Below are 12805 nucleotides of genomic sequence, written 5' to 3'. Positions count from 1 at the left end.
CTGTGAACAAATAGGAACCTGCTCTTCAGAGGCCCAGGAGAGGAAGGAAGAACTTTGCTAGGATCCCTCACCACAGAATCACATGACAGCCATACACCATGGGCCCTAAGGTTCACAGTGGCAAGACTGTGAGACTGAGATATATATCACATAAGCAAAATCTCTTTGGATTCTTCAATAATTTTAAAAGTATAAAGGAATCCTGAGGGGAGAAAATATGTGAATTGTTGGACTACAACAAAAACAGTACTGAGACATATCAATAACATTTGGAGGGGTTGGGGAGATAGCTCAGTAGAATAAGAGCCTGCCTGGCATGCACAGGATCCTGAGTTCAATCCCCAGTACAGAAAAAAAAAAAATTGGGAAAGATAAAGAATTTTAGATTACATCACACCTAATGAAATTGCATCAAAGACAAATTACCGTGTTAAGCACAAAGAAAATATAATGCTCTCCAAGGAAAATAAAGAAGGAAATATTTGTATTTGTATTTTGGGATTAGAATGAAAGACAAACCTAGGAGTCATGCAGTGTAAGATGTGTAGACTGAGCTCATTGACAAGAATTTTTGCATAAAAAAGCCAAATTAAAAGGCGAGTAAAGATTAGGGGAATGCGCTGGCAAGAGACACTTAAGGTTTATTATCATTGAGCCAGGCATGGCAGTGGGCCCCTATAATCCAAGCTACTTGGCATGCTGAGGAGGGAGGATCAAAGTTTGAGGCCAGTCCAGGCAATTTAGTGAGACACTGTTTCAAAATAAAAATTAATAAAAAATAAAAAGGGCACCTTGAGCTCAATTTCCAGTACTAAAGGAAGATTGTTTTTGAGAATGAGTAGAGAACTCCAACATGAAATAGAAAAAGAACAAACAATAAATGGACAAAGGGTATGAACCAGCGCACTGTGATAAGATAAAAAGGCCAACAGTCACAAAAAGACAAACCATGTGATTGTTACACAGAAAATAGAAATCAAAACAACGAGATCCCATTCCCGGCAAACTGGCAGGAATGACGAGAATAATAACCCCAAGTGCTGCTGAGGCTATAGGGACACAGGGAGACGCGTGCGTATCATCTTTTTAAAGACCATTTGGCAGGTCCGTCAAGATTTCAAGTACGCCTGACTTTCAACTCAGAGAATTCACAAGTAGGTGTCAGCCACAGAGAAATCTTAACATTGAGCACAAGAGCTACAGGAAAATTTACTACCTCATTTTTTTTTTTTTTTTTTTGAGTGGTAAGACAACTCTTCAGAAATCTGAATACTTATCAATAGAATAAACCACAGTCATCTATAACTTGATATTCTACAAAACAATTTGAAAATGAATGAGGTCTATTGTCGTGCCGGTCCCGCCCTCAGAGTGCACAGAGAGGGCTATTGAGACCAGGCGTGGTGGCACTCACCTGTAGTCCCAGCACTTGGGAGGCTGTAAATAGGAGAATCACTATGAGTCTGATCTAGGTAGTGAGACCCTATAGACCCTGTACTAAAGACATTAAAAAAAAGAATGAGGTCCAAATAAGAATGAGATCTATATAATGCATATAAAATGTAATATGAAAAAAGAAGAAAAGAAAAAAAAGTGTCTGGGGAGATGGCTCAGTAGAATAAGTGCTTCCCTAGCAAGTGCAAGGGCCTGAGTTCAATCCCCAGTTCTGAAAAAAAAAAAAAAAAAAAAAAAATGCAAAGTGTAAAAATAGTGAGATCTATGTAATGTGGCAATAACTCCAGGAAATATTTAAAAAATAAAACTGTAGAGCAAATGCAAACAGTAAGATCCTTTTCAGGTAGCAGCAGTCCCCCACTATATATATTCCAATTCTCTGGACCCCCTGGAAGGACACAGAAAAGCAGACCAGGATTGATACAGAAGAATACAGGGAGGATAGCGACACATTTTCTGTCCTGTTTCACTGACTATTGAACAGTTTTCACAATGAGAACGCTTTTTTTTTTTTTTTACCATTTGGGTTATTTAAAAAGCCAGACAGCTTCCTCCCACTTTGTTATCTGAGGAGGTGCAGTCTGTTACTTATTCTTTATGAGAACAAGAGTCAGGCTGAGGGTCAGGAGTAGCAGGAAAGCACCTCACTTCTGAGCTGAGCGGGGCTGGAGTTGGAGGACTGGGGTTTTGCTTCGTGACATGGAAGCGTACGCTTGGGACACCATCTTACCTTTGCCTGGGGCAGATGTAAGCAGTGCTACGGACACCTGTGTGCCTTCTACTCTAGGGGCCCCCAGAGCCTCAGGAGCCACAGGCCCGGCTGGCCACTTTCCCATGTGGCTGTGTGGTGTCCTTTCTGTGGACACTCGAGCCAACTCTGAGCATTCATGGAAACAGACAATGCCCATCAGGCTGTGGATGTCTTTTGGATGGGTGTTACGATGAATGTAAATTGGGGATAAAAAGGTTTCCTGTGGAAAGCCTCCGCAAATGCAGAATCAATTACCATTTGATTTACCAACCACAGAAAATCCTTCTCATTTTGAGAGAGCTGAACAATAAGTCATGATTAAAAATGACTGTAATCCTATTCATGGCATGTTAGTGCTATGTTACATGGGCATGCTTGTGAGTGGAAGGAGTTCCCCTTCCTGGGGTCTTCCTGGGAGATACCCAGGGCCCTTGAGCCTCTCCTTGTGTATACATTCTTGAGGGTCTCCACCTCCGAGGAGCCCAGGAGCCTGAGAGGTGTCCTTGTGTGACCTGACTGGCATGTCCTATCATTCCTAGCATTCGTGTTCTCAGGCACAAGGCATTTCCCCCCATTCGTTTTGTATGCAACTACAGGGAACCCTCCAACTACTTTCAGCTGATGCAGGGGCTCACATTTGTGTGTGGTTTCTGATAATGCTATCTCTGATACAATGCTTCAGTGAGCACACCCACATCTTAGACAGAACTCCCTGGTCTCCCCCACTCAGTGCTGGCTGTCTCCTTACAGTGATCCTCTCTCCGGTAACCCTAGAGGAACCTTCAGAATCAGCTTTGTCTTCTCTTTGCCCTTAGCCTCCCTCTGGCACAGATCTACTATTCCACCTCTTCCTCCTGAGCCAGTCCTTGTCACCAATGCCCATCTCAGAGGCCTCTCCTCTGTCAATTATTTCACTGTTTTGCTCTCTGTTATAGGATGAATATTCTTGAAAATAAAATAACAAAAAAGACCAGCTTTGATAATGCCACTCACCTGCCAAAACAATTGTTACCTGGTGTCCTAGGGTCCAGGGTTCAGTCTTTGACATTATCATATGGCTTTCCACCCCATCTGTCACTGGGCCTTCCTGCTTCCCCATCACCTATAATGTTCTTGTGTGTTCCTGCTATTAAGGGCAGACTGGGCATCCTGCCCTTCCTGACCCAGCAGCTTGCTGGGTACCCTGCACATCCTTGTTCAGACAGTGGACACAATGCCAGGCTCAGGATTTTCCTTGACACACCCTTGCACCTGTCTCCAGGCCTGGCTCCCATTCCTGGGACTCTGCTAGAACCTGAGGCAGAAGGTAGCTAAGGAAAGGGTTGGAAACCTTCTTTCTGGACTAGACTTGACATAAGAAAACCAAGGAAGCACCTGGGGGAAAAGAGAGGGCCCATCCTGAGGGCATTTCACTGACCTTCTCAGACCTAAAAGCTACAACTCTTGTTGCATAGGTCCTGCTTTACCTTGGTCTTAACCATCCAGTAGAAAAGTATGAAGACGAAATATAGGAAATAAAGCCATGCTGTTAAGTTGAGCTATGGGGGACTCAGGTCAATAATTTCTGGCATTGCCAGTTAAACAGAAGACCCAATGCTATTATGGGCTACTGGACTCTTTTAGAATATTTTGCTGAGTTTACACACCTATAATATTCAATAACGGGACCTTAAAAAAAGGGGATACCTATGAATGTCCATTTTGTATCTGTGTATTCAAAGTGGTTGGGATAGATATATAGTTGCATTCTCTTAATGAATAGAATAATTGTTCTAATGGTGTTTGTAAATAGGATCACAAGTCCACATCTTGTACAGTAATTAACCACTAAGAAGAATATATGCAGTGTATTATTTGTTGAAACTGTACTTCTGATTTGATTTGAAACTGTCTCATTGCTGTTTATCAATAAAACTTTGAAAAAAAAAGAAATAATATCCAGATTTATATCCATTGTCACTTAGCAAAAAAAAAAAGAGAGAGAGAGGGCCCACCAGGGAGCTGCATTCTGAGACCAATCCGTTGGTTGATCCCAACTCTAATTATCATGTTATTGACTATGCAGAGTTGATCCTCCCATGTGCTTTGGGCATCATAACAGTTCTTCTAAGCGCCATGAAAGGGGAAAAAAATTCCAATACCAATGGAGGAGCTGAGGCGAGCCACTCATTGATCAGAGCCATTTTTCAGACCAAACCCTACATCCCATCCTAAAACCCCTAACACTGAGCCTTCTCAGTACTGTGAGCTCGTCTCATTGATAGAAGACTCAGTGGAGTGTACCTTGTTTTTCCCAATCAGGTACATCTCTGATCTTGCTGCTATTCCTGTTGTCTTGTTCAATTCTTTAAGACATCAAGACCTAGACAAGACTTCCAATATCTTTCAAAGCCCTGTGCAGGGTCGCTGGGCCACATGCTTTCCTGATTTCCTGGAGCATCCCAGGTTTCTTCTGACTCCAAGCACAGTCTCCATCTTTTCTTTTAATGGCACTTATGATTTACTCTGCTTTAAGACATAGCAATCAAAGCATAGCTCTGGGTATCAGGAGATTTGTGTGGAAGAGTAGAAAGAGGGTTAGTGTGTGTATACTTCAGCTCCTCACCTGCCCCTCTACCCCTTTGGACTGAATGTGCTGCCAATGTCGTTGGACTTGACCTTGTAACCCACATATTTGGCACAGGCTGGGTATTCAGGAACATGATTTTGTAAGAAACAGTAGCTGAGTGGATTTCTTTTATTGGAACCTGCCTGTATGGGTAAATCGAGGACCCATTCTTTCGGAGTAGAATCTCCTTTTATCTCTTTCTCTGGGGAAGGCTGGTATGTTTCACAGAATCACAGTGGGGGCAGCTGTCTTACTGCCTGTGGTCATGACTGGAGATGTCCACCCTACCATTTTTGCTTATCAGAGGGAGATGGTGGAGGCAATAGGCAGTGGAGGAAAGAAGAAGAAGAGGAGAGGGACCAGCCATGGGCTCTGTGACCAGGAAATAGTGCTCCCTCCATGTAGCCCAGCACCTTGTCCTCTTCTCTCACCACTGGCAAGACTGCAGTGTAGACTGGGAAGGAGACTGCTGAGTTCCTCTACCCACAGCTGTCTGTGGCTCCCTACTGCCCCCTGCCTGCTGTGCTCTGGTTCTGCATACAGTCTAGTCTTGGCTTCCTCATTGTAGGCGTGGGTGTATCTTGGGTTTGACATGGTTATGTGTGGTTTATCCATGTCTCCTTCATTTATGTTGCTACTTCTGATAAAGTGTCTTGGGAATTTGTTAATGAGTTTTCTTTTGAATCTCTCTCCTCAGTGGCAAAGCTTTTAAGTGGAGAGTAAATCCATCATCAGAAACCTTTGGTTGAGCCCTGTTTCCAAGGAAAACATTTTTATACACTGGTCAAGAGACCAGGTGTGAGGCCACTGAAAGCCTGAAAACACAAATCATCTTCTTGTCTGAGAGCACTCTGCTGACATCACTCGCAAAGTTTATACTAGGCTCAGTTCTGTGTTCAGACAATTCAGCTCAGAAACTTTCTCTAGTGCTAAGAACTTGGGACTTTAAAGATCCCTGCTCTGGAGACTGAATGTCTAAAGAAACATAGCTACTGCCATCACCAAAGGACAGCTTTTGTGAGCACATGATACCACTGACCAGGCTTACCCACCATTTGCCGATGACCAGCATGTCTTCATGTTGCAAATGATTCCCTGAAAGACTGAGACAAGCCTGACCTCAGGAAAGAAGACAAGGTTTGGCCTTGAGTATGCATAGAAACATCCCTTGGAAACAGAGGACACAGAAGAATGACAGTGTTCAGTGGGCCTACTCCTAACACAGATGAGATGTAGGCATTCCCTGGGCTACCTGTTCTCCCAGCAAAACTCCAGCTAACACCAGCTTCCCATATCTTTAATAGAAGATAGGACATATCTGTGGAATTTATTCTCCAAGTTTCCTTTGTTCCCTATGTTCCCATTCCCCTCCCACAGTACAAATTGCATTAAACATATGTTAGTGGACTATAAAAGCTTGATTCATGTCTGACATCCTATGCTATCCATAACCACAGAGGAACCAGAGCTGACATATTGTCCATTATATAAATACATATATACAGTGACATTTGTCTTTAGGTCTGTCTGAATGCCTCCACCAACAATTCATATGTACCCACCACTTCTCAGGGACATACCTTATGTTAAAAAGTATATGATATACACATGTGGCAGAATTCTTAATGCAAGATAAAATCACCTATGGTAATAGGAGGTCAAGTGCAGTTTGCCAAGTTGCATGAAGAGGAAAGAAAGCTGGGTCTCAAGGAGCTGGGTCAGCAGGATCAGCTGGCTTACTCCACCCTCGCCTGTATAAACAAGCCTAGCCAAGCTGAAGCCCATCCAAGCACTTAGTGGGTGAACACTTCTGAGAGCCTAAGTACTATGGTTTATACAATCAGCTCATTTGGAAGGAGGAAAAATAATCCTCAATGATCCAAATGACTTGACATTAACCATCTTGAGTCCCTTCAGGGCTGTGAAAGGTAGTTGTGTTTCTAGAGACAACACAAGCCACCTGCATTTCCAAAAGGAATGCCACCTTGCACCCCAGGTGCAGGGAGTCTTCCCTGGCGGCTGCATCTCTGGTAGGAGACCTGTCCTGGTCTGAGTTTTCTGTGTGGACTACCTGCCAAGCAGAATGAGATCAGGGGAGCTCCCAGTCTCGCTGCTTCCAACACAATCTGACTTAGTACCAATAAACGCTGGTTCCTAGAGGTGTGCAAAAATTTCATCTTTGGCTCTCTGCTGGCTGAGCACCTCACGGTAGACAAGACTGGATGAGTCTCTTAGGGATGCAAGTGTTCACGTGCCATTTTATCATTCAAGTGAGTATTAGAGAGTCCTTGGGCGGGACACAGGATGAAAAAGAGTAAGATTTATGAGAAGAAAAGCCAAGGCCAAAGGTGAGAAGGTAAGAAGGTGGATGACAGTGAAATACAGAACACAGCAGCTCAGGACAAGTGGCACCACCAGAAAGGATATCTCGCAGGACTGTCCTTAAGGGCATTGAGGAATCCTGTTTGCTGTGAACCTGTGGGAAGGAAATCAACATTTAGTATCTGACAGTGATCTCCAGAATAAGCAGCCTCACGCTGAGAGTCCATCTATATAAAAATAATAGATGGCTAAAGATCAAATAATTATAGCTGGTAAGGGCTATGGCACCCAGTTTACTGATCAGAGATTGAAAACTCACTTTTCTTGTCAACAAGAAAATGCAGATTCATAATTAGACCCAACATCTGCAGGATATTTTTTTCAATAAAAGCAGATGGATGTCTGCATACTTTCCCATAAATTATAGTTTTGATTACGCTTTTGTTTTCTTCATTTTAATAGGAAAACAGAATACTATATACCATCTTCCCTCCATATTGAACTTATGACTCCAGAAATTCTATAGAAAAGTCTACATATGATACAGACTTTGTTTTTGCACTCAGAGTAAACAAAGTTGTAAAGCTGAAGTTTATTGGTGACTGTTAATGGGTTCAAGATGTTTTAATATGAGCTTGTCTATGCAGAAAACATTTCTGTAGAAGGTAGAGTAAAGGTATATCTGATGAAAAACATTTTTTAATGTATTGGCATCATACTTTTTAAAAGAAAAGCCTATGCAGAGAGGTCATGAAAAATCTCATATTGGGTCATGACATGGAATCCCTCCATGTCATATGGAGCCACTGTGCTTCAGGGGACAGAATGTGGCCCTCAGACAGCGATAAAAGACATAGGAGAACTGGTTGAGACCATACTGGGGCTACCTACCCCCTGTACTGTTTAACTGATGTGGTTGCAAGATGAGAATTAGCAAGTGGCTGCTGCATAACCAGAAAGTGTGTCCCATTCTGGAAAGGTGAAGAGCCTCCAATTCACATTTTTACTGTGTTCCTCTCCCATTTCATTCACTTCCCATAGTAAAGCACAAAAATATGTCAAGTGGACACACTATAGGTCACGGGTGAACACAATTTTGAGACAAACTAGGGAGAACCAAAGAAATTATGTTTTTCTCTACTAAACTCTCAATGTATCCTTTGCCTCAACTCTCCTTCCCCTTAAGGAAATCCAGACTTAACCTTTCCAAGAAAGCTGGAGATCAGTCTTCCCTACTCTCCCTGCCCCACCACCAACCTGGCAGGGAGAACCCAGGTACAGTAATGCAACTAACTTCTCAGCCTAACCTGACTGGGGGCGGGGTGGGGAGGGACTTCCAATGGGGGGCCGTGTGTGAGTGTGGGGCTGAGTATCACAGGCCAGGGGCATGTAGGTGTGAGTGGATGTGGATGTGAGAGAGTGTCTGTGAGTTTGTGAGAGTGTGAAGCAGTATAAGTATGGGTGAGGGTGTGTGTGAGAGAGAGACTGTGTGAAAGTGTTAAGTGTATGTGTGTTTTCCTGGAGTTTATATCACTGAGCAAGTAAAAACTAACCCTAGATAGTCAGAATGTATTAGGCCATATGGACAATCGATAGTATATATGAAAGAATCTGGAACTGTCAAGGATGATATAACAATGTAAGGTAAAATACCACCTTTCAGTGTCACATGTGTGGTGGAGCTGGTGCTTATTTACTCTCCAGTGATGTCAACAAATGCTTCTTTGAAGATGTCATATCACATTCTAGGCTTCCTCCTGCTTTTTTTGTCTGTGAATCCACAGTTAGGTATCTGGCTCTGTTTCTGGAAGGTTGGTCTCTGAAAATGGAGAGCAAGAAGCCTCTCCAGAGCCACCCACAGCACCTAGCTGGTGTGGACGAGGACTCTAGGGAATATAAGTCTTCTCTTGAAAGCCACTAAGATATGGCTTTTGTGCATATGTTAGAAGTTACAAGTTTGGGTCACATTTGTACAATAGGATTATGGTCAGAAACAATGAGACTAGGATGAAAACCATCTGTGAGAGCTTGGATAGTTCATGTAGTGTCCACAGTGGACTAGTGTTCATAGTGGCTGAGTGTGAACCACGCCTCAGCCCTCACGCAGTCCCCATGCAAGAAGGGGAGGGGAGACTCAGCCTGCTCCACTTGTGGGTCAGCACCACCATGGTGGGAGGAGGAGCACTCCGTTCAGGCACTTCTAGAAACACCATCGAGAGAAGCTGTACACTTGGTAATGGGCGGCTGTCCTTCAGGAATGCGGACAGGAGGCAAGGCTGGCCTTTAATGTTGCTTGTGACACCCTAATGAAACTTTAAGTGGCTAAATTGATAGTTCAAAGTCAATTGACTCCCGTCGCATTGCTCACTATTGTAGGAAAGTGAATGAGCAGGAGACAAAAGAAACTGCAGGCTACAACTGTCAGAATGGGGAATGAAAAGATACCATTTGTGTAGGCAAATATACTAAGATCATTTACATCTAAATCTAATAAAGTTGCTTTCTTCATGTGCGAAGGGTAGTTTGACCATTTCTAGCAGGTAACTGAATACTTCATTAAGTGGATATTCTTTTTTTTTTTTTAAGTGTATATTCTTAACATTTATAGATGCACATAAAAGAAAACCTAGTCTTTATCCTCAGACATGTTTTCTGTAGGGGGTGATGTCCTGCAGCAGTTGCTACCTTAGGAGTACTGGTTGTAGCATTCAGTAGCTATCACTGTGTCCTTTGTGTAAAGGTAGAGATGATTTTTTTAGGGGAATCCCTTAACAGAAGTCACTGACATTAGAATGGCAACAATGTTATTAGGGAAGAAGTCTTGTTAACAGAAATGAATCCTGGTCTAGGTGGGACCCCAGAAACTGCTGCTGGAAGGCTAGGGTTGGGGCACGGGGAGAGATGAAGAGGGATGGAGGAAGTGGAAAATGAAAAGGGGCAGGCAGGAAGCGAGGAGGGGAAATGGGGAGAGAGGAGGAAAAGAGAACCCAGAATGATTGAAATATTAAATCAAAATTAAATCAGAAAACCAAGGTCAGGCAAATGGTTACATACGTAATCTGGTTCCGCCAGCATACTTACGAAGAATGACGTGGGTGATAACGAATGCAAATATAAAGACTGTCAGAAAAGACAGGGATAAAATAAACATATAAAAAAATCTGTAGTTTCTTTTCCCCACACAGTTGCCTACCCAGGGACAGTGGTGATCAAACCGTTCTGAAATGAGAGGCAGAAAAAAAGGTGGAAAACAATTAATAAAATGTCTTTTTACTTGATGGATCCCCTTCCCCCATGCACTACCAATAATGTAACAAAACAACATCACAGCACAGGTTTCCCAGTTAACTACTTAGATGCTTATTCACAGAAATACATTTCAGGAACCTAGTTGTTCTTTTAGCAGAATCCAGCTATTTCAGAAAACTAGGTGGATCTACTACTGCTCACAAATGGTCACTGGAAGTAGGAAGATGGATTCTCTTTAGAATTAGAAAGGTAAGGATTTCCCTCTTTCTTGAAGGAAACCTCTGTGCAGTCACATAGCAATCTTCCCTTCAGATGGTGCCACTGCCACTGATGATAAGCGTCAGGCTGAGCTGGGCTGGATGTGACACTGGGTGGCTGTCTGGTATAGTAGGTGGCCATAAAGAGAGGTCACAAGGAACCTGGGACAGAGGGATAATCCTTTATGCTTCACATAAACTGCTCACAAACAGTAATGCAGTTGGCCTCCAAGCATTCCTATGAAAAAAAGGATGATGTTGCCCTATTTTAGAGGCAAGCAAACTGAGGCTTGAGGATACAGGGGCTGCAGACAGAGGGCAGCCAGCTCCTAGGCAGTGGAACTAGCGATGGAGCCGGCACTTGGGGTGCTGCTTCCTCTCCACTGCACAGGCGGCCTGTGGTGCTCAGGGACGACGGAGTGCTGAGCTCTGGCAACAGCATGCTGTGACTCCATGGCCCCCTAAGTGCAAGCCTAAGGCCCAGGATGCATTTATGATTTGCTTTTCTCCTTGCAAGTGAGGGCAAAATGCCTCTCTTTCCTACTCAGCAGCTCTTCTAGGCAGGAGCATCGCTTAGTGTCATTCTTACACAGCAGCTCACATCAGGCTGCCTGCTGTACCTCAGGGGGAGCAAATGCTCAGATTCAACTTAGCTTTGTATTCCAGGCTCTTTGCAGAGTTCACTTTCTGCACAGTTTTCATAGCTTAACTATCTATTATGTGCTTTAAAAACATGCAGCGAAGGCTCTATGAGGTATGATTGCACAAATAAGACAAATAGATCTGGGCAGTCGGTCACTTTCATGACTCTCTTGTCATGCTCCATAAAGCCATCTCCCATGTGATGCTGAATACTTGTTTCCTGAAAAGGACTCAGGGACACTTGGATGAGGGTTGGTGGCACAGGAATTGTAAGGGAATCTCTGTGGTCAGCAAGTATAACCAATCTGAGCAGAGGACATGAGGACAAATTTCAGAGCTCACTGGCTCGGTGACAACCCAATGGCCCCTAAGAAGCTGATACTCAACTGTAGTAATTACTTTTGGCAAGCTTGTGGGAATTCCATGTTCCTACTGCCACTCAGCCCTGGGTAAAAACAGCCTCCCTGGGTTCAAAGGGAGAGTGAGATAAATAGGGAGAACACAGAGAATGCTTAGGGCAGCGGACATACATTGAATAATGATAGATAATATCATATATTTGTCTAAAGTCATAGAATACACAAAACATGAACCCCAGTGCAAACGGTGGGCTTTGGATGACTCTGACACGTTAAGGTTGGACCAGCAAGTGGAACAAATACATTTACACGGGTGCTACAGGGTTGATAATGGACAATGAGAAGTAGTTCTTGGTCAGGGGATACAGGCACTGTCTGTACTTTCCTCTCAATTTTGTTGTGAGCCTAAAACTGTTTGAAACATTAGAGTCTCTGCATATTACCCAATCTTCACCTTCCCAAGTGACTGATCAGTGGTCTGTATGAGAGGTCTATAGAAAGTACAAGAACAGGGGACACAGGGCTGGGTGGGGAGGTTCACTAACATCAGGAAATCCCATGAGGGACAAAGGTCCTGCGTCTCTGCAGTTTATCTCCTGCCAGAGACAGAGTACTAAGAAGTGTCAGGTGGTGGGTTGGTACCACTGGCACCCTGGAGGCCCTTGGGAAATCATTGCTCTACAAGGGGTATGGATCCAGCCTCCCCAGAGCCCTGATGTGGAAGTCACCCCTGTTTGGAAATTTGTTCTTTGAAAACTTTTTGTGGGCTGAAAAAACCTCACAAAACTGCAGGCATGCTGGGAAGTTCTTTTGCTGGCCATGTCTCACATTGCTGTGGCTCTGTGGCTAAGGTTCTGGTGGTCAGTGGGCCCCACAGGCATGGAGTCCAAGGCCCAGGAGAGCCTCACCCCCAATCCTGTGCCCCTAACCTGTGCTCCTGCCTGGCTCCCACTTTCCTCCTAGGTTGCTGTGGGTAAGTGGCCTGGGGTTCAGTGTACCTTGCCTTCTCTCACCTTCCCTTTTTTTCCTTGTCTTTTCATTCCAAGGATACCAACTGCATATGGCCATCATCACATAGTTAACCTTTATTGATAGATTCCCCTACAGGCATCCTAGACTGTGCTTCCAGAGAGACTTCCTGTCATCCTTCAAACACTATCCT

General features: G+C 43.8%; 1 protein-coding gene across 3 annotated transcripts in view; it reads right to left on the bottom strand.

Annotated features, from left to right (window-relative positions):
* Zdhhc14 (zinc finger DHHC-type containing 14) overlaps positions 1-12805 on the bottom strand; it is a 373515-nt gene that overhangs the window by 87669 nt on the left and 273041 nt on the right. For all 3 annotated transcript variants that reach the window (XM_023712172.1, XM_004628504.3, XM_023712171.1), the window contains exons 4-5: positions 10218-10355; positions 7242-7290 (exon numbers count right to left, since the gene is read on the bottom strand). In XM_023712172.1, the coding sequence (XP_023567940.1) occupies positions 7242-7290; positions 10218-10355 (187 nt within the window). The remainder of the gene's footprint in view (positions 1-7241; positions 7291-10217; positions 10356-12805) is intronic.

The sequence above is a fragment of the Octodon degus genome, unplaced genomic scaffold (genome assembly GCF_000260255.1).
Source record: "Octodon degus isolate 3935 unplaced genomic scaffold, OctDeg1.0 scaffold00024, whole genome shotgun sequence".
Classification (NCBI taxonomy): Eukaryota; Metazoa; Chordata; class Mammalia; order Rodentia; family Octodontidae; genus Octodon; species Octodon degus.
Note: the sequence above shows the minus strand (reverse complement) of the source record. Positions and strands in the feature narration are given on the sequence as shown.